Here is a 23,277-nt window from a genome sequence, read left to right on the forward strand (position 1 = left end):
CGTTTGCTCCAATGACACAACAAATAGTTGACATTCTTACAAAAGGATTGATCAGATCAAGCTTTGAGTTTCTCATCAGCAAGTTGGGCATCTATGCACCAACTTAAGGGGGAGTGTCGAAGATTAAGATAATTAGTTTCTGTTTCTAATAAATTCAAATTAAGATTTGAATAAGTTTGTTAGGGGAGTCTGTAAGTTGTTCCTATTTTTTTGCATTTCCTATTTTTGTGTAATCTGGTAGATTAGGATAGATTTCTGTGGGAACTACTTTGGATATAAATACTTCATGTAACTCCTATTAATTATTAAGAAAGTATCAGTTTTTTCCTTCTAAAAAACTTTCAAGTTCGTAAAGGGTTTCGCAATGAAAGCAAATTTCTCCTATAGGTTGCAGGTATATGGCTAAAAGAACTTTCTAACTAATTAAGAAAATACTGCCTCTTTAGCATGAATTACGCATCCCACATACAAATATACACACACAAACATACATGCCTACACAGTTATCCACATTAAGATAAACTTACTCAATAAAGCATCATGTGAACAAAGTACAAATAAAATTTTATTAAATCAAGTAGACGGGTGTAGCCCAAGTGCACCAAAAGTATACAAATGAGAACATTTAGTTATAATTTGGGAGCTAGAAATGGATGCAAGAAAGTCATGCAAACTAGCTCCATGGTAGACAATAGCCAAAACCTATAGAAATATTGTGTGGAAAAAGAGACATCTAAGTTCATCCAAAGAGTGTTCCTGGTCTTCAAACCTCCAGCTGTTCCTTTTGAGCCAAATGCACCACATGAGACATAAAAGAATCATATTCCACACTGCAGTAATTTCGGAGTCACCTTGAAGGCCTCTCCAACAAGTAAAAAGATCCATTGCCCTCCGAGGCATCACCCACACAAGTACGGTCCTGCTAAGAATTTCATCCCATAACACCCTTGCTACCTCACAAGTATTAGATTATCCACAGATTTACTACATTTTTTGCACATGTAACACCAATCCATTACAATAAGCCCATGCTTGCTAGTTGCTCAAGTTATCTGTAGTTGGGATTTTCCCAACAGTCCAACAAAAGAAAGCAACCTTGGAAGGCACCTTACTTCTCCATATGCCCTTCCACAAAAAATGATTATGGTTCTAGCAAGACATAACCTTGTACAAGGACCAAACAGTGAGCTTCTTATTCCTAGAATGAATCCAAAGCATTTTGTTCATCTCAACATTACCACTACTCATGGCATACAGCAAGCTGCAAAGATCAGAGATAGCACCAATTTCCCAATCCGGAGCAGCTCAAAGAGAATGAACAAACCATTGTAAAGAGCTACTAGAACTGTCTGTGCAAACTAAGTGGTCATTTTGCAAAATTAGTAGTTTGAGGGGTTAAATGTAATTTTTACTTTTTTATTTTATAGTTTTAGGACAAAAGAACATAATTTTCAAAAATTCTTTAATTAAATCCTAACATATATTGTAATAAAAGTATAAATGGAAAGTAATCAAAGTTCTGGAACACAGAGAAGACACCTTGTCGATGGATGCATATACAGATCCTTCAAGACCGCTCTTGCTGAGTTGCTCTTTGCTGCCAAGGTGAACACAGCCATGTCTATAAGAGGTTGTGACAGATCGTCTCAACACTAGTTTTTTATAATTCATGTCACAGATATCTGCAACTGGGTAATATCACCAATCTCATTACGTTTTTTAACTTGTATACATGTGTGAATCAACCAAAAAATGGGGAAAATGAAGAAAAACTATTAACAATTATGAATTCACTACTGATATATAGCTTTTTATGCTTGAAATAAGCCAGCTATTTGAATCCTAGGCATTTCTTGAAAATTCACTGCCGTACTTGGCCTCCTACCATTGACCAAACACCCTGAAACAAACAAGGAAAAGTAACACGAAAAAATAATTTATTCATCACCCCTATTAATAGACTCTTGTGTTTCAAATATGTATACTATCCGAGACTTTTTTGGGGGATTCCTTTCGGAGTGTAACTTACCACATAAGTATATCTGTTTCAAATGCACTAAAGTATATTTCTGTATGACATGCTAATAAAGTTTAATGTTTTCTTCTCCACTATCATTTTTTTTTTATAATTAATAAGAATTTTATTAACAAGAATAGTTACAACCCAAATACACAAGATGTATACAAAGGAAATACCTACTACACTCTAGAAAGCAGGAAAACTAAGACAGAAACAGATTCAGTACATTATCATCATTCCTTACAAAGATCTTAGCCCACAAACTCAAAGTAGAAAAGAAAAAATTTCAAAGATCTTCAAAAGAACCTCATTGTATTTCCAGTCTAGTTGAACAGGAGTAAAACATGTCAATAACCAAATAAAATAAAATGAATCGTGGAGATTCTCACTCCATATGTAAAACATTTGTACTTGGGAATAATCAAATGCCTATGGAAAAATTCACATTCATTAAAAAATGTGCAGGGGAAGATGCTTGAGCTTAATAGAATGTAAGACATTCTGTCACAATATGCAGTGCTCTAACAGTTATTTTCCATTTTGATCAAAGTTCATGATGTAAGTACACCTCCATCTCATCCTTCTTGACCCTTTACTGCTGCACGCTGCAGTAGAATAGCTTTGGCAAGTATACATGTAGATTTTTTATTTGGGCAAGTAAATTTTTAGGTGGGAATGCAGGTTATGCAGGATTGATTTATCACATATATAGTATTACTATTCTTCATGTGTGTTTAACTCTTGTATACCCCTGTGTACCTGTGCTAAGCCTATTCTCATTAATATAATATAATCGTTTACCTAAAAAAAAAAAAAAATGTGTGTTTACAAATGCGGCCATGTATAAATACTTGATAGAGTGTGGTGTCCGACACACGTGTCCATATCCCAGCAGACATCCATTCCTGTATGTAGTCCGTAGTATCTCTAAAGAAGAAGGGAAAGGAAAGTAGGACAGTTTAGCAAAACTGCTCTCTTTGGAAGACCATGAATTCTCAAAACCATATGCAAACTAGGGAAATATCACAGATGACTGTAGTTGAGGGATGAACCAAGCAATTGCAAATCGTGAGAGCACTAAGTGGAAAATGGCGGAAGTTGAAGAGAGCTGATGAGTAAGAGAATTAAAAGAGAATAACAAAAAGCGAAGCTTACCTACACTCCCCATAATGTTCCATGTTGTGGATTGTCAACACTATTCTTGGCTTCTATCAAGTAAATACATAGATATTACCATCACATATACAAAAGAGGTATAAGTATAACTCTATAACGACATTATCTGTCACAAAACTTGAAGTAGAAAACACTGTGTAGAAACAATAACAAAAATAAATACCTTGAGTGAGAGATGATGGTAAATATCCCAATAAAGCAGCGGTAAAGCTCCTGTCTGCCATTCATGGACATGAATGATATCGGGTTGTGTTGAAGTCACCTGCTATCATGTATTATTCAAGCAACTTAACCAAGTCCTCCATGACAGTACATTTTTAAAGCTACATGGGTAAAAGATCGAGTAATTTTCATCTCAATCATAGCATTGAGCCAGTTATTAAAACTGGACAAGAAAAACTCAATGTCCAACTCATTTACATTTTTAATAGTTCAAGCAGCTTTTAGATTTTTATGTGATGTCTACAAGTAGCAAAATGAAATATACTGATCCCTATCTTGTTTATACGTCATCCGACCAACTTTCAGCTAACGAAAATTGGAATGCAAAAAATTGAAAGATATACCAACTACCAAATATGTGGATCCACAAACCTGCATCCATTCAAGACAAGCACGACTAAAGAACAAATATGCCTCCAGCTCATTGAATGAACCCCCATATACATACTGCCCCTTAAAAAACTGGTTGGATGGTTCAATAAATATTACTGGGATCCCGGAAACTACCCCACGATATGCATTAGTTGGGACCCAGTTTCCATCATGATAAGAGTTATATTTGGTGATTACTGTCAAGTCTTTGACATGCTGCTTCTGAATACATTCGTAGAAAGGGAGCATTATATCCACTGTATGTCCACGTGACAGACATGCACGAGCAAGTCCAGTCACAACATCACCAAGGCCACCAACTTTTGCTATTGGTGCCATTTCAGCTGTAACATGAATGATGTGCTTGGGATCAGAATCCTTTACGTCAGCAGGAGCTTCGGGGCTAACACCCGAAGAAGGGAAGTCCTTTTTCCAAAAGGGGGTTCCATCACTAGGAGAAGGCCAGATAAGTTCTCCAACACCAACACCAGTTGAACTTCCTCGTTTTTCAGCCTGCAACTGCAATTAGAAGGAGAATAATACTATTAATCTTTCTACAGTGCACGCAAATCATACGGACTCCTTGTCAACTCAGAGCACTGGCATTGGCTTAGCCATATGCCAGTGCAACCCATAAAATGGTTAAAATGACATAAATGTGGCATGCATTAGCTTAGGCATTACTAGGTCATCCAGACTTTGAGCTACAGTGGTTCAACAAATATGTTGAACCACTGTAGCTCAGTCATATTATTTTTTATTGTTTTTTCTCTCCCCATTTCATTTCTCACCTTTTCTCTCTCCATTTCTTTTATAAGTGTACTACTCTCCATGGAAACAAAAGAGGCAAAACTGAAGAAACAAAGAAAGGAACCATTTTTTCACATCAGACAGTAAGTGACAATTTTTCCCCCAATCTTTCAAAGTTTCTTTGGCATGGTCTATTTTCAGATTTAGCCCCGGTTTGGATTGGAAACTCACCTCAACTCATCTTATCTCATCATTACAACTTTCCCAAATTACAACTTTCCCAAATTCCTACACAAAATATAATAAATAATTTAACTTTTTCAAATCTCAAAACAATAATAATATTAAAAAATAATATTCTAATAATATTTTATTCAACTCATCTAAAACCATCTCAACTCATCTTTGAATCCAAACGAGGCCTTTTAATGGAAAGGGGTAGCTTTGGATGTTTGTCATCTTTGGAAAGGATCGATGAGGAACTGAGGATGATTTTGTTATTGAATTTCATCTGATGGGTTTTGTTGATTGGAAATGTAAAATCCTGATGCAAGTTTGTTTATAGAGAGATAGTGTGGCATGTATTTTATCAGTTCTTTTGTTTTTAAAGTTTTGGGTTGGAGCGATTTTTGTTTTGGGGGAGTTGGCAAACTGGGTCTACAAGTTTCTTCATTTGTTTTGGGGGAGTTGGTGAACTGGCATGTATTTTATCAGTTCTTTAGGCCGTTGTTTCCATATTGGAAAATTGAGGAATCGAAGCATTGATGGCAAATTTGAATCTGTGGTGGCTGATTCATTGTTCTTTGATTACCTTTTTTCCTTGTATGTAGAGTGATCTTCCTCAACTTCTTGCCCAAATAAGTAGAGTTCTTTTATTACTTTCTCTGAATTTTTTTATTGGTGAGGGATATAGAGTCATTTGTCTAGATTGGATCAATATATAGCTGGGTGGACATGAGAAGAATTCTAGTTCAGAAGGATTAGTCTCTTTTAATGTTTTCACCCATTGGTTTTTTCTCTCCTTATTTTTTTCTCTCCGTACACTCGAGGGAAAATGCTGTGTTTTTCCATTGGTTTTCTGTTTTCGCTGGTTGAGACCAGTGTTTGTTAGCTTAGCTTTTAGAGGTTTTTATGAGTAGTTGTATTGTGATGGGATCGAGTAGGAATGTTATTATTGATAAAAAATGCTTTGAGTTCATGAAGACGAATGCAAGGTGGTGGAGAATCACTGAGAGCAGCTGCCGCGCTGTGAATCACATCTTCATTGACCAAGATTCGTTGGGGTGGCTGGCTGGTATGGTGGAGGAAGGAATAGTTTCTGAGGGCCCCTCAGTTTTCATCTGGTCACGCAGAAATGGCTCTCAGGTGTTGGTGATTCAAAGACAGTGCAACTCTTATGGGAGCTTCTTCTCCTTATTGGAGTTTGGTCAAGAGAAACGGCGTGGCTTACTAGTGATACCGAAAGGGAGGAAAGGTGCTGGTTGGAGGAACTTCGGTAAGCTGTTGAAGGAAATAGCTGCTACTGCAACTTCCTCTGTTTTGGGAAGGGATAACAGAGGGAACCACCCACGGTCACTGCCTCCTCCGCTACCGCAGAGGCAAGAAGTTTTCTCTTCGTACATGGAGGCTCTGTCTCAAGCTCCAAAACCTACAGAGGGGTCAGGTCCTCTAGTGAAGACGGCGGCCCTGTGAAGAAGCAAGTTTACGCAGGCCTTTGTCGGGGCCAAATTTGGAAACTGTGTTGCTGGCTTTGGCAGAGATGGAGAAGCAAGTGGGTGGTTTAATTCTTAAAATGGGTGTACTATAACGCGGCATTGAGGAGGGTCTTCAGATGGAGAAGCTTATCGTGGTGGGCCAGGGTGAATGCTTTGATAATGGGCCCGTTTATGAGTTCGGGTTTAAGGGAAAGGGCATTGCTTCTAGTGGGCTTCAATCGCGGGCCAATCTCCCAATTATCCAGCAGCCCAAAGCGTTGGCAAAGCCCGTTGCTCAGGGCTCGAAGCCTGCGTGGAAACGCAGGGAGGCCCACAGAGAAAGCCCAGCGTCGTCGCAACTGCTAGTGGTGAGTCAGGGTTCCTCGCCGGTGGTGGTGAGTTTGACGGAGGCGGCGGTGGGTTCACCGGCAAGGTCTGGGATGCCTAAGTTGGTGTCGGTTGGTTTTAGTGCTGAGGAACCGATTCTAAGTACTGTCGTGAACTGCTTGGTCTCGCCGAAATCTTCACAGAACCCAACGGCTTCCCTCGCTTCGGCGAATCATACGCTGGCAACCACAGAAACGGCAACTTTCGATGAACCTACGCCGGAACCTTCGATGACCGTGCTTCAACTTCCTGCGCAAGCTTCGTGGGAGCATGGGGAGCTCTTGGATGAGCCGCCACCTGTTGTGTGGGTACAGACCTCGCTCCCAACCCTTTGGTGGTGAAGACTCCACCGGTGTTGTCACAAGGTTATTTGTTGGAGTCGACTAGGGATGTAGTTGAACTTTCGGGCCTAGCAGGGGCACAGACAGAGCTGACGACTCCTTCTGGGCTGTTTTCAGTTCCCTTGGCTGCGAAGGAAGTAGCCCATGCGTCGGATCAGGTGATAGAAGAGCCTGGTGTTTTCGGAAATACTGGCTCTTTGGTTCTGTTTACGGCTAACAGGGATGGGGAGGATGAACTTACTCCTCTCTATTCCTTTCATCCCAATGTGTCAGATTGGGTTATCCGGAGAGCGATGGACATTAAGCACTTGGTAGGAATTTCTTATGGGGATTTTGAAGCTGAATTTATGGCCCTTACTTACAGCTGTAGAGGCCATGAATGCCCAAGCCAAGTCCAATCAATCCTTGGACTCAGCCAAAAAAAGGGAAAGAGAACTCAAAAGGCTAGATTGGACAATGAAAGAGGATGGAGGTAAGAAGAGCTCCACTCGGGAGCGTAGTAAGGGGGAGGGATAAGATGGTAGTCCCATGAAGCCAAAAATAATTTCATGGAATGTGAGGGGGCTGCATGATCCTAATAAGCGGCTCCAAGTTAGAAATTTATTTCGCTAGTGGAAATGGGACATCATATGCTTATAAGAGAGTAAGTTGGAAGTTATTACAAGACAAGTTGTTCGCAGCTTATGGAGAGGACAACATATTGGGTGATCTTATCTACTATCAAATGATGCGGCCGGGGGAGTTCTAATTATGTTTGACACAAGGGTGGTGGAAAGGGTGGAGGAATGTGTGGGTGAATTCTCGGTGTCATGCTCTTTTGTTAATTTAAAAGACGGCTTCAAGTGGGCTTTTACTGGGATTTATGGCCCAAATATTGATTCAGAGAGAAGATTTTTGTAGGAAGAACTAGCGGGAGTTATTAGTTGGTGAGAGATACTGACTTGCACAGGGGGGACTTTAATACTTCTCGCTTTCCAAGCGAAAGGTTGGGAACTTCTTGCATCACTCCAACTATAAGAGATTTCTCTAATCTCATTTCAGAACAGGAGCTCATGGACATTCCACTATCAAGAGGCACTTTTACCTGGTCCAACAACGGTGATTGCCCATCATGGTCGAGGATCGACAGATTTTTGCTAACACTCGATTGGGAGTCACACTTCCCGGATGTGGCTCAAAGAAGATTACCCCGTTTATGTTCTGATCACTTCCCCATCATTTTAGATTGTGGAGACATCCATGGAGGCAGAAGGTATTTTAAATTTGAACATATGTGGCTTAAAACTAACGGTTTTGTAGATAGGGTCAGTCATTGGTGGACTTCCTATAGTTTCCAAGGCTCTCTGAGTTTCATTATGGCTAAAAAGCTAAAAGCGCTGAAATAAGACCTGAAGCAGTGGAATGAACAAGTTTTTGACAACGTGTCTTAGTAGAAGCGCTCTCTTATGGAGGAATTACAAGGCCTAGAAGGTGAGGAGGAGGCCAGATCCCTTTCTAAACCTGATAAAATCCGAAAGAACCAGGTAATTGCTGATCTTGAAAGGGTTACTTTGATGGAGGAGATTTCATGGAGACAGAAATCAATGGTACTCTGGCTTAAGGAGGGGGACAAATGCACGAAATTCTTCCATAGGATGGCTAACTCTCATAGGAGGAACAATACTATTGATACGTTGATGGTAGATGGGGCAGCTTCTTCGGATCAGATGGTTATCAAAAACCACATTGAACAATACTATCAACATTTATTATCAGAAGAGCATAATTGGAGATTGAAAGTGGATGGTTTGTCTTTTTCCACATTAGACCAGCACAGTGCAGGGTGGTTAGAAAGGCCATTTACAGAAGAGGAAGTGGGCAATGTTATCAGAGGTATGGCAAGTAATAAGGCTCCCGATCCGGATGGGTTTACCCTGGGTTTCTTTCAAACTTGTTGGAAGGTGGTTAAGGAAGACATTATGCAAGTCTTTCTTGAATTTCGTGTTAATGCTAGATTTGAAAAGAGCTTCAATGCCACATTTTTAGCCTTCATTCCTAAAAAGGTGGGGTCTAGGGATGTGAGGGACTATAGCCCCATTAGTCTTGTTAACGAGATTTACACGATTTTATCTAAAGTGCTAGCAAATAGACTAAGCTCGGTGGTGGAAAAAGTTAAAACTAATCTCAAAGCCACAAAATGCATTTGTCAAAGGTAGACAAATCCTTGACTCGGTTCTTATCGCAAATGAAGTATTGGATGGTCGACTTAAGTCTAGAGAGCCTGGGCTACTTTGCAAGTTAGACATGGAGAAAGCTTATGATCATGTCAACTGGAAGTTCCTTCTTTATTTGCTTGAAAGATGTGGTTTTGGGGGCAAATGGCAGAAATAGGTAGAATTTTGTATCTCTTCAGCTCGTTTCTCCATCTTGGTAAATGGCTCTCCGGTGAGTTTCTTCAACTCCTACCGTGGCCTGAGACAGGGAGATCCCCTCTCTCCTCTACTTTTTTTATTTGTCATGGAAGCTCTCAACAAGATGATTGAGGGGATGGTGTATGGTGGGTTACTCCATGGTTTTTCGGTGGGGAATGACGTTCTTAACATTTCTCACTTGTTATTTTCTAATGACACGCTTACTTTTTTGGTGCACACCTCGGTCAAGTTCAAGACTTGAGGGCGCTACTCCTTTGTTTTGTTGTTGTGTCTGGATTAAGTATTAACCTCGTTAAGTCAGAAATAGTGCCAGTGGGGGCTGCCCCCGATATGGAGATTTTCACTACTACCTTGGGATGCAAGATATCTTTGCTACCTATGAAGTATCTTGGTTTACCGTTGGGTGCCTCTTTTAAATCTGAAAGGATTTGGAATGATGTAGTCGAAAGGGTGGAGCGCAAATTGGTTGCTTGGAAGAGGCTTTACTTATAGAAAGGTGGTAGGTTGACTTTGATTAAAAGCACTATTTCTAACTTACCCACATATTTCTTGTCTTTGTTCCTGCTTCCCACAAAGATGGCTAACCATATTGAGAAGCTACAAAGGAATTTCTTATGGAGTGGATTGGGGAAAGAGTTCAAATTCCACCTGGTTAATTAGTCTATAGTTTCTACCCCAATTTCTAGGGGAGGTTTAGAGATTCGCCACTTGCTGAAATTCAATCAAGCTATTTTGGGTAAGTGGTTGTGGAGGTACCAAAATGAAAAGGAGACCTTTTGGAGGGCGGTTATAGATTCTCTATTTGGGGAAGCTTGGAGAGGATGGTGCTCGAATGAGGTACGAGGCACTTATGGAGTGGGTTTGTGGAAAAACATCAGGAGTTTTTGAGGGACCTTCCGAGAACATGAACATTTTATTGTAGGCAATGGTTCACGTGTCTGTTTTTGGTTTGACATATGGTGTGGTAACCATTGTCTACGAGATACATTTCCTGCCATCTTTGTGCTTGCTAGAGTAAAGGAGGCATCGATTGCCCACATTTAGGGCAGGTTTGGGGGTGAGATGAGAATTTTGTGTTTTGTTTTGAAATTTAAAATATTATGTTTTAATATTATTATTGTTTTGGGATTTGAAAAAGATGTATTGGAATTTGAAAAAGTTGAATTATTTATTATATTTTATATGGAGATTTAAAAAAGGTGTAATGATGATATAAGAATTTTGTGTTTTGTTTTGATTACCAAACCTGCCCTTATTCTTCAGCAAATGGCACCCCCCAATGGAATATTGAATTCATTAGGGCAGCCCGTGATTGGGAATTGGAGTCTTTTACGAAATTCTTTGCGGCTTTATATTCCGCAAGAATTCCAGAGGGCTTTGGAAACAAGTTGCATTGAAATCATTCTAAGAAAGGTATCTTCTCGGTCAGTTCTTTTTATCAAAAGCTCACGAACTCTGGTTTGTCTATATTCCCGTGGAAGAGCATATAGAAGACGAAAGCTCCTTCAAAAGCAACTTTCTTTGTCTGGATAACGTCTTTGGACAAGATCCTCACTATAGATAATTTGAGGAAATGGCAGGTCATTGTCCTAGATTGGTGTTGTATGTGTAAGAAGCATGGAGAGTCTGTTGATCATCTGCTTTTACACTGTGAGGTGGCTAAGGCTGTATGGGATGATTTCTTCTCTAGAGTCGGATTGTCTTTGGTTATGCCTTGGAGATTGGTGGATTTCCTCGCAAGCTGGTCAGGACTACACGGAGATTCTCAGGTAGCGCCAATCTGGAGATTGGTACCAATATGTATGTGTTGGTGCATTTGGAGGGAGAGAAATGCTAGATGTTTTAATAATCAAGAGAGAACAAGGGAAGAGCTTAAAGTTTTCTTCTTTAAGACATTGTTCTTATGGGCGGGGGCTTTAGTTTGTAACGGACGTAGTGTCCATGATCTTCTTCTTTCTATTGTACCCGCTAGCTAGGCGTGTTTTCATGTATACTTCCTGTGTACCTGGACTATGTCTATTTCTTTAAATATATTATTTTTGATTACCTATCAAAAACAAAAAGATTAGTCTCTTTGATATTTCCAAACATTTTGTACACCTTAGCTATGGATGTTGTTTCGGGCCGGTGAACTGTAACCTTCTCCCACCAAATCAGTCAGTTGTGTAGAATAGAAATTGACTATTGAACTACATGCAATATGTTGTATGTTTGCTTGAATCAGGATTCTTGGTTTTTAGGCGATTGACCTTCAATTTATACAAGACTTTTTTTTTTATCGAATAGGTTCTTGCATATGATATTCAATTGCATGTGTGGTGGGTGATAGAAGAGACTTACTACTGCCACACTGGAAGCTAGAAGGCATGACTGTGAGTTTTGTGAGGTATGAAAGTGCATTACAATTGAAAACAGCCAAAGATGTATCTCCTTTTTCTTGTATATCAAATAGGTGTTTCAATTGAACATAGTTTTTACATATTTTGATTTCTAGGTTGTTAGATATGAGCATGAAATTGATTTAGGTTCATAGATGAGTTTTATGTATTTTGATGTATAGATTGTTAGAAATTATGAAATTAAAAACTAAAAAAGTATTTAATTTTTTTAAAAAGTAGATAAAAAATAAAAAATAATAAAATAATAAAAATATTATATTATTATAGAAAATGAGATTGCTAATCCAACGTGGAATTCAAATTCTGAATGTTAGCCAAAATCAAAAAATTGGCATAATAACCAAACTGGCTAAAATTTTGCCTAAACCAATGCTAATGCTCATACGAGCACTTTAACTGAGGCCTCGTTTGTATTAAGAAATCATCTCAATTCATCTTATCTTATCATTACAATTTTTTCAAATTTTCACATAAAATATAATAAACAATTCAATTTTTTCAAATTTCAATTCAATTATTTCAAATTTCAAAACAATAATAATATCAAAAAATAATATTCTAACAATATCTTATTCATCTTTTAACTTTTATCTAAAATATCTTACCATCAAAACCGAGGCTAAAAAGACAAGCCTAGCTTTGCATCAATTACGTAGAGCAAAAATAGCGGAGATTTACAAGTACCTCTGCCTCTTGTGAGAGATGGGTCTCAGCCTGAATAGCTTTCATCTTAAATTTGGAGGAGCAGAATTTAATTTTCTTGTGGAGACTCGGCAGCTTCCTCTTTTCCACCACTACGCTCCTAGAACTTGAAAAGAATGGGGAAAAAAACTTGCCCACAACTGCACACTCCATTATCACCCTACTTCCTATCAGTAAGTCCTTTATACAATACCTGCAATAAGAACAACCAATTTCACGGAACAAATGGAATGAGATATCAGCTGCCCCAAGCAAATTACTTATGGGGGACCAGATTTTCTTCTCATTTTTGGCTTTATTTGCTAACAGTTTTTAAGGGATTCAAGCAGAGCAGACGACATAAGTAGAAAAATATGATAAAATATTAAATAATAGTGAATAGTAATACAAATAATAATAAAATATTAAATAATAATGCAATAATCTTAAATCTTAATCTTATTAAAAAATAACTTCTTTATCCTATTTAAAACATGATTAGGATTATATAAAATAATTATAAGATATTATGATTTATTTAATATTATTATAGATATAAATAATATTTTATGTAAAATATTTATAATAGTATTTGGATATTTTTAAGTGTTTAATAATTTTATAAATAGTAATAAAATAATTTAAGTAAGCTTTAAAAGTCTAAGAATCAGGATTGGCCAATTAATCTAGGGAATTGAAATTTTTCAATTTTTTATTTTTCAATTCGGCTTATTTTGACCTTTTTTATTAGGTTAGATGATTTTCTAACCCAAATTAATAATTTTTTTAGCCTAAATATGAATTTTAAAGCCAAAAACATTATTTTCAGTTCAAGACATATGTATATTATCTAATTAATATGTCATATATAATATACTAATATGTGTTATATCTATATATGATAGGTTTAATAAATATTATATGTATGCACAAAGTCGCTACAATATATATATATATAAATATATTACTTATCAATATTTAAGTATGTAAGGTAGCATGTAACTTAATATTTAAGTCACTTCATAAAAACTTAGTTATCAAAAAAATATATATATATATATATATATATATATGTGCGCTATACTTATACCACATTATATATATATATATATGAGTATATGACTTAATATGTAAAGATAAATAATAATATGTTAGTAATTAAATATTAATATTCATATTTAATAATAAGTTTATATGAAAGAAGTATAAATAATAAGATTAAAATTTTCTATTATATTAATTTTAAAATTGATCGAACCAGTCATTAAACCAGACAAAACCGGTCAGCTTCTCGATTTTTTGTTAGACCCCTAATTATGGATTGTTTGCAGACATCCCTGTAAGTCACATTAATAATGTATGCTAACCCTACCCTAATTGTAAGGAGTTTTCTAATCATATTTTATGCACGACTCAAAGTGTCAACACGTGCATCATAAAATGGGCAATAAAAACGTATGGGATTGCAGGTACTGGGGTCGTAGGTACTACTAGGTAGGCCATAGACGCATTCGTTCCCTTATTTAGAAAGTTCTGGCTGGACTTCTACCAAATTGCAAAATGCCATAACGCCTCGGCGTGGCCATCATTTTCTTGTCATCCTCGTTTTTCACCTTTTTCTTTTCCTTTATGAAAAATGAATCTCATGACCTACTCCTGATTCATCAACAGGGATCATCTATTCGTATAGAAACACCAAAACCAGATGTCTAAACATATCTTTCCCCTTTACCATCAGAAGCACGAAATTAAACATATAAGAGGCTAGAATGGAACCAACCTCCCCCCAGAAAAAAAAACCCATTTTTTTCTTTGGACTCTTTTTCTTCTTTTCCAATTATTCTTTGCACCATACACTCTCATGACTCTTTCTCATTCAATATTTTTCTGGGATTAGTTAGTCCACTGTCATTGATTGGGTCACGCAACATCTGAAACGGGTCTTGCGGACAGTTGTAATTATTTCTGTCTCTGCATTCTGATAACTTCTGTGAAGGGAGGCCTGATATCAGGATTGGCATCCCAGCATCGGGTCATGATCTCGTTGAGAACGGGTAAGCAGTCGTTAGGAAAAAATGGACCAACACCCTTGTTAACGACTGCAAATGCTGCCTGCACTGCTGTAATGTTCTGGAACGGAAGCATTCCTGTAACTAATTCCCAGAGAACTATCCCAAAACTATAGACATCTACTTGTTGAGTGTATGGCCTTGTGCTGGATCATCTCCCTACATTGCCAGATAAGAAAATAATGCACTCGAGTCCCCCAAAGTGCAAAGTTCAGTTTCAATATATAAAGAAAACCAAGAAAGCATTAGCTGAGGGGTCATTTTCTGAACAAGAGTTTTTTTTTTTTTTTGGACGAGTAGGTTTTCTGAACAAGAAATGGCAGACCATCCATCAAAGCAACATTGTTAGGATGTTCCATAAAACTGCAGAAACTAGAGTAAGTTGATCATCAGCACAAGTTAATTACAAATGAAGGTCCATTTGACTTATTTATGAGACAGGAAAGAATAAGAAACAGGGAATGGCTGGAAGAGTAAAAATAAATGAAAGGAAGATCAATTCTATGCATAAAGTTCCACAGATGAAAATCATTAGTAATATCCAATTAATTCCAATGAAAGTAAGCATATGATGTAAATTTCCGTAAATAGAAACCCATCAATCCCCAAAATGTTCAATCCAACAATGTCACCAGACTAATACGGAGTTGGGTTCCATGATTACATGGGACAGAAATATGACTTTGGAGCTGGGTAAAACAAGAAGAACAGAAAATGTACACCAATCCACCAACCAATACATATTTAGAAACATTTATCAGTGACAACCCCATCTGACTGACTTAAAAGCAGATCAGACAAAACCTGATATAATTCAATCTCCAATATCCGTCGAGATGAATAGAAAATTTATGGCCCATAATCAAAAACAAATTTGATACTCTATAATGGATATACACCAACAGAACTTCACGTAGATAACCCCATCTGGTTCAAATTCCATATAAAGCTTCTTTGATTAGGGTTAAGTCGAATCAGACTGATCTTTTGGTTGTTAGCAACATCCATCGCAAAGCAATTTTGTTTAGTAAGTTTTGTTATTTTTTTAAAAGAAAAATTATAGACCTCCAACTCTTCTACAACGAACCAATGTGATGCCATTGGTGCCACCTCATTAAAAACGTGAACTTTTTCTTGATTTGAATATTTCAATTTTACATAATTGCCCTCAACGTTGTAAAAGAGTTCTAAGTACATCGTTACTCTATTTTAACGATCTTAAGAGGAGCGGCCACAGCATACCAATTCTTGCAAGTAAAGTTTCTGAACTCGAAAGAAAGTTGTCCCTAATTTACAATGCAGCACTAATCAGAAGTACATTAGGATTAGTTTTTTATGCATTTATTTGTTGTCGCTCAAAATTCCTTTGCACGTCAATATTTGCTGTTTATCCTCTCTCAAGTACAATAGCATGATGCCATGACCTAAGTATGATAAGATTAACTTATCTTTTAAAAAAAATTTATAAAACTTTTTATGATAAGTAAAGAGAGAAAAAAATATAAAACTTCATATCACGTTTTTTTTTTTTTTAAATAATATTCTTTATTAATAAGCGCAAAAGGCACAACTCAAGTGCGTGGAGTATTCGTATCACATTTTGTAAAACTTTAGTTATGAAGTTGAGTACTTCAATACATCCAGTATACTTGGCTACACCTACTGATAATAATAAATTTTTACTTATCAAAAGAAAAAAAAAGTTGAGTACTTTAATGGACTGAACTTCATCACATTAAATGTTGGATAAAACTTGATTTCTAATTCACAATGCGTTAAAAACAACTTTGACTGGCAAACCAAAGCATTAAATGGGCAGGGAAACATTTTTTTCTCTTCTGATAAAAAGGTTAATAATTTTTTTCTGAACCCCATACCTGTTGCATGCAAAGAAAGCACCTCACCAACTGAGCCACTTGAATATCAAAACAATATCGACAAAGAACAATCTTGTACAAGAAAGCCAAAGACATCCAGAAAAGATTACTAGGGGACAAACAATGAATCATAAAATTGGCTTCCAAAAAAAAAAAAATGAAATCAGACCAATAAGGAAAAGGAATCTTAGAAGCCATAGAGTCAAAAGTCTTCCGGACCCATCCAGCGGTAAGTCCCCGTCTCTGGAGTCATTCCTTCAGTCTGCACTTCTATCCGAGCAACCCCAAAGTCAGCAATTTTTATTGATTTGTCAGTGAAAATCAAGAGGTTGTCAGATTTTAAGTCCTGTGAATCAAACCAAGCCGATGAACATATGCCAGCCCCCTTGCTACATCCAAGGCTTGTTTGACAGCTAATTTCAATGGAACTGATTGGTTTTGGCGCTTTGTTAGGAATTGCCGGACTGAACCCCCTTTTGCATACTCTGTCACAATGTACCTTTCGGCATGCACCGATAAAATGAACTATATTTGGATGCTTAAGTGTAGCCAGCATCATCACTTCCTGCTGAAATTGTTGCTTCATCACCTGAGCCTTTCCTGGATCATTTTTGGGCCTCTCCAAGATCTTGATGGCAACATTTTCACCTTTGTAAGTACCTCTGTACGGTTTTCCAAAAGCCCCTTGTGCAAAAGCCTCACCCATATTAAGCTTCCTTAAATCAATTGTCCACTCATCAAAACTCTCAAGCCCCTCAGTAGGGGAATTGCTGTCCATTAAAGCTCGGGCTAGTGCATCATCACCTAGAGCATGTGTGACTCTTCCTCGATGATTGACACTCTTGCACAGAGTAATTGTCTTTAGCATGACTCCGCAAGCCTTGGTGGTTCAAAATGTGAGTATGAGAATCATTGGATCCAACGCTGCTGTTATCTATAGACATTGCAACAGACCCTCCACCATTACTTGTTTGCAAACTACAAAAACTATCAACTGACATGTTGGTAAGTTTCTGGTAAAACACTTGGGACAAATCATAAAAGTTGTTGTCATGTTTGTTAAGATCTATTATTCCAGCAAACTTTGTAACACCCTCCAACATTTTCCAACTGAGAAGGAAAACTACTAGGTCTCCTTATCTTTTCAGCATCAGAAATTGCAAACTCAATCCACAAAACAAAACCTGAAACCAAGATTGTTCCACACCCAAGCAATTTCAGCATTGAGCATTCGAAAGTGAAATCTTACGAGAAACAAAAGGTGTGCTGAAATTTATGCAAGTAAATCGTCCTTCCATGCTTAAATTCCATCTCTTTCGTGCCTTAAGTCTCTTCCACGGATCATCTCAACACTACATCATTTAAGACCTATTTAATACTCTAAATTCAAAAACAAATAAACACACGCGTGGCACCTTGAAAAGAAAACATATGGTACTGATAAAATGTCAAAAATTACATGATTAAATTGCTAAAGTGAGTGATTTGTTTAACTAAAATGTGAATGAGCATTTAATTATGTAGTAATTTCTAATTCTTGACTCAATATGAAATTTTGATATTTTGCACTTGAAAGAAGTTGTATTGCAGTTAGTTCACACCAAAAATTAATACTCCAAAATTGTACTCATGTCTTATTTATGTTGCAGGGTATTATGGGAAAGATGTTAAAATCACATGGATATTATTGGAAATACCCAGCTGGCCAGGCAACATCCAAAAAGGAACTCACACACACGGGATTGAGTGGAGAGGGGCGGCCTCACTTGGGCTGTAGATGAATTGAGAGGGCTAAGAATGAAAACGCTGTACTGAGAGGCTAAAACGCAGAGTATAAAAAGAAATATTTTGCCGTGCGCAGGGCTCTCTTCGGTTTATTTTTTTTCGGAATTTTTTCGTTCAGCGGCGGGTTCTTCTTCTTCATTTTATTTTCCAGTTCTTTTTACTGTTATTTCATTTTATTTTCCGCAGTTCTTATTCTTCTTCTTCGGCTTTTGGGTTTTCAGCACATTTCTAGATTACAGTATTTTTATTTTGCAATTTTTGTTTAGTGCAGTAATTAGTGATGTTGGATTTTAATCTTCTTGAGCATTTTGTTAATCTAGAGATGATAAGCTAGATTTTTAACTTGGGATTCAATGAGTAACTCATGACTATTTGGGGTTTGATTTTCTTCAATATATTAGTGCTTTTAATGATTAACTTGATGGATTATATTTCAATGTGCATCTAGAAAAGATTAGAGTTCTTTGTTCTTGGTTTAGATCAATTGTAGACGTGAAGGCACAATTGATACTTGAACAAGTAACATGACTTTGATGTTTTTCTTTCACTTTTCTATGATTTTCATATAATTTGTCAAGTAGTTTTGTTAGAATTAAAATGGTGGTTTATTGCTATATTATCCGACCGTGATTTCTAGGAATGAGAAAATGGTTGAGAGAAAATGAAAAGAGAAGTAAATCCTTCACCAAATTAGTGGGCGAAAATTGCATCCCAAGTGTTTGTTTAATTGCTTCTTACAAGTTTAAGTCAACTTCCGCACATATTTTTTAAATCTCTTGATTCTTAACAATTTTAGAAAAATATATTTACTTTTATTTTTAGCTTTACTTATGTTTGAGCTTCCCGACAATTTCTCTCATAATTCATTCCATGCTCCCTTAGTATATAGTCCCATTTAGGTGTTAATATTGTTAGCGGTTAATTTCTAAAACTTATTTTTCTTTTCTTATTATTTTTGTTCATAGCTAGCTCATTTAGTTTACTCTTTTCTTATCATTTTAAACTTTCGTGTCACTATAAACGGTAATATGTTGTCTTGCGAAAATGAAATGTTTGCTAAATTTTCATTGTCCCTGTGAATTCAATCTTAAGATTTATCCTTGTATTACTTTGACAATTTCTACGCTTAGAAGTCAAAATTAAAAGCTAATCAGGTACTGCACAAAATAAAGAAACCATAAATTCCCATGCGACACCAAATCAACGAATGAAATTGAAGGGACCCATTAAAATCTGGGATGTCAGACAACCAAAACCATACGCCTTTTAGCATAATGCAAATAAAATTATCAGAAATGCAGATGAAATGATTAGACATCCAAAAAAAAACAATAATTTAACCCAAAAACAGGCTTGAAAAAGATCAACGTACCAATACCACATGAAATACTCATTGGCCCAGCAAACACAGAATAATAACAATAATAATAATAACAACAACAACAATTATAGCAGCAACAATAATATGCGTTATCGAACCCCACGGGGAAGAAAAAATAAAGTAAATTGCCGAAAATCAAACTATTCCGTCTACACCTAACCAAGCCTTAACACCAGCACACAACATCCATTCAATCAAACTCCAGATCAAAATTCATAAAAAGTGACATAAAAACCAAGCAATTGTGTCGTACCTTTATCGAGAGGACTTGACAGGAATAAAATTTAAGACAGAGATCGACCGGGGTGGAATCAAAGGCAAAGCAGCAGAAGAGCCCGAGAGCATTTGGGGGTGTTGAGCAGGAGATGGCTTTACTGACTTGAGTCAGTTCTTTCTACTACCCGTCTACTTGGCTACTTGTCTTCGATTGCTCCTTGCTCCGCCTTTCACTTTCCGTTTTCTTTGCATTTTTCAATATTTTTGTTGTTTTGAGTACTGTACTGGTTAAAACTTACGTGAATACACCCACTCGGGGGATGTAAATTTTGTAACCAAAGTATTATTCCAATAATTTTTTTTTTAAGGGAAATCATAAATTAAAATAATGCATTTGAAGTTATGTCAATATATTTTTTTTTTTTTATGATTGATCTGGTTTTCACTATGTCCAAAAAACAATTCAACCTCACCCTTTATAAAAGTAGAGGTGTCAACTTCTACGGACAAAAGTTTGATAGGCGAATTTATTTTTTTTAAATTAACACTAAAAAAATAAAAAATGAAAGCAGTAAGATAAATATAAAAAATGATGAATTACAGTTTAAACTAACTCCGGTAGATTTCGAAATTTGTAACGGCACGTAAAGGCAACAACGCATGTGTCTTTTCAACCACAAATGTTGGATCTAAAATATTTTGTGATGGTGAGCCCAGTGATATGGTGCTTGTGGCGAAAAGAGCTGTTGTAAGGGGTGGCATGCAAGGATCAAGCGCAGATGTGGGCGACATGTGAGGATCACTCACGGTGATTTTCACAAAATCACAATTTTCCTCCGAACAATTACAATTTACAACTTGAAAATCTGTTTGTGCCACGTATGTCTCGTAAAAGTTGTCAGAAAACTATAGATCTATCCTTTTATTCTAAAAAATGTGCATTCGTATTCCTCGAAGAATTGTGCAATTTGAGGTTTGGTAGCATGGTATTAGTGAAGATATTTTATTTTTAAGTTGTGTAGAATATATCATCAATGTCATTTAAATAATAAAATATAATTTATTATATTTAAATTTTAAAATTTATTATTCAAATCAAATTATACCATATAAGCAATTTATTAAATGTGTACTATGCTTGAAAGTATAATTTTTCATATTCATGATTTTAAAGGCGGCATAAAATATATAAAAGTTAATTTTATTTTTAAATAGGTTGATATAACGGCCTTACTCATTGGAGAAATAAACAAACTTGCATATAGATATATTTTTTAAAAGAATTATTAAAATTTAGATAAAATTGAAAAACCTATAAACTATTATTCTTGATAGTTAATATTATTTTGACAGACTACGTATAGAATGCTGTCCCTCTCAAGTCCTAACTAAACAAGATTTGGGAGATTTATATAAATTAAGAATAGATCAATCAAGATTATCTGACGACACATTTAGTCTCCATCAATAAAGTGTAGCCTCAATCCTTAATATAAAAACTTACCTAAACTGGACCTGTCCGGAAAAAATAATAATAATAATAATAACATCCTTACTTCTTCCTATGACCTATCACTTATCTATTACTTTCTTTATTTTTTTATTATTCTTTTTATTTAATAATTAAGAGAATAAATATTAATAAAATTATATGTATTTTAATTTTGTCTTAATAATTAAAGATGTTAAAAAAATATTTAAAATAAATAAAATAAAACACTATAAAATAATAAATAGATAATAAGAAGTGATAAACTTTACATGCTATGCTAATCTTTTTAAATTTGTTATTTTGTTGGTTGAATATCAAAATTCAGGCCTCAAAACTCAAAAAGGATGCTGCTATAAAAAAATGTTCACGAGACACTTTCATTTATTTCTTATTTAAAAATTGTTCTCTCTTTGCTTTTTTTTTTTTTTTTTTAAAAATGAATAATCAAAGATCACCGCTTTCAAATTATTTCAATATAGCTTGGTTAGTTAATAATAAGCACTGTCATTGGCCAGTGCCATGGAAGTCATAATTTAGCTAATGTGGCTCAAATTTGACTTATATTGAATTAGTGAAATTAAAATCATCCACAATATTAACTATAGTAAGTATATCCCACAAGTCATATATGATTTGAATTGCAGCAAAGTCATATGTGTGTGTGTGTATATATATATATTCTTTGTTATTTCCATGATAGCTGCTCAACAGGATATAGATTGTTGGAGATTTTGAAAATAAAAATAAATAAATATTTAAATAAATAAAAAAACTGTATTAAAAAGTAGATAAAAATTAAAAAATAATAATATTTATTAGTATAAAAAGTATAATGATTAATCCATCGTGGAGTTCAAATTTATAGTGACTAGCCAATACCCAAAAAGTAATATATAATTAGCCAAACTTTGACAATTAGAATAGTTAATCCAATACTAGTAGCGTCACTTTCTCCATTTTTATTATATCTAGGGGTGTAAAAAAAAAAGGCCGATGAACCAGTGAATTGGATTGGATCAAATTAGTCGATTTTATTTTTTTTAAATCTGGTCAAAATCAATTCGGTTCTGATTTTCTTTTTTTAAAATAGACCGGTTTATATATATATATATTATAATTTTTTGTATATAATATATAATTATATATAAAATAGTTTTGTATTATATGATAAATTATTAATTAATATAATTTTAAATTTTAAAATCTTATATCATTATAATCTATTATCTTAAAAGTTATATTAATATTATATCACTATATATTATAATATACTATAATATATCACTATATTATAGTATATAATATAATACATAGTATATTAAAACTAAAAAATTGGATCAAATCGGATCGAAATCGAAAAAACGAAAAGTATTGGTTTAGAGGAATAACCGGCGTGAAATCGATTTTTTTTTTTTTTTTTTTGAGTAAACAGGTGTCAACCTTCATTAAGAGAGGACTTACAAAATTGATTTGAAAAACAAATCAATTACAAACGTTACTAACTCCCCAGTATACTTTCGTGACTGACATGGTCTAGTCCAGACAGTAAATCTCTAAAGACCTAAATCTTTAGAGAGAATACCTTCTCTGTCCATGACAAAGATTACAAAGCCCCATACCCTGACTAAGCAGGGTAGGGTATCCCAAACCCCAACAACTCCGTCAACGCGGAGGGTGGACTAATACTCCATTCGGACCAAAATCCGAAGGTACTAATTTTTTGGATTTTTATTTATCCTAGAGACTACATTACACAAGGAAAACTACAAAGAAAAAACACTGCAACAAAACAGAACACAGGAGCTGCTGTGGCGCGTGCAGTGCACGCGCCACTCTGGGGGGGAACCGCCAGTCGATCTTGGAGATCTCGGACTCACAGACTCCAGAAACGCCGCACATGGTGTTGGCGGAGGGCTCCCGAGTGGTGCGTGGAGGCCACACGTCGACCGACGCCGTAACTTCGAGCCGCTCGTGCGGGCTACTCGCCGCTCCGTTCGGTGCCGT

General features: G+C 35.8%; 1 protein-coding gene and 1 pseudogene across 4 annotated transcripts in view; both read right to left on the reverse strand.

The window, feature by feature from the left end:
- The window catches only part of LOC109000940 (glycogen synthase-like), a 28,180-nt gene extending 15,389 nt beyond the window's left edge, over nt 1–12,791 (reverse strand). The window contains exons 1-5 of one of the 4 annotated variants that reach the window (XR_004802223.1): nt 12,457–12,791; nt 3,791–4,309; nt 3,360–3,461; nt 3,176–3,228; nt 1,540–1,597 (exon numbers count right to left, since the gene is read on the reverse strand). Coding sequence is in view for 3 of the 4 variants with exons in the window: in XM_035693126.1 (XP_035549019.1) it covers nt 1,540–1,597; nt 3,176–3,228; nt 3,360–3,461; nt 3,791–4,309; nt 12,457–12,627 (903 nt within the window). In the remaining variant the exon portion in view is untranslated. The remainder of the gene's footprint in view (nt 1–1,539; nt 1,598–3,175; nt 3,229–3,359; nt 3,462–3,790; nt 4,310–12,456) is intronic. The other 3 variants (XM_035693128.1, XM_035693126.1, XM_035693127.1) reach the window with 3 other exon arrangements.
- Nucleotides 12,792–14,350: 1,559 nt separating this feature from the next.
- Nucleotides 14,351–20,048, reverse strand: LOC118349290 (annotated as a pseudogene).
- Nucleotides 20,049–23,277: the final 3,229 nt, after the last annotated feature.

The sequence above is a fragment of the Juglans regia genome, chromosome 8 (assembly GCF_001411555.2).
Source record: "Juglans regia cultivar Chandler chromosome 8, Walnut 2.0, whole genome shotgun sequence".
In the NCBI taxonomy this organism is placed as follows: domain Eukaryota; kingdom Viridiplantae; phylum Streptophyta; class Magnoliopsida; order Fagales; family Juglandaceae; genus Juglans; species Juglans regia.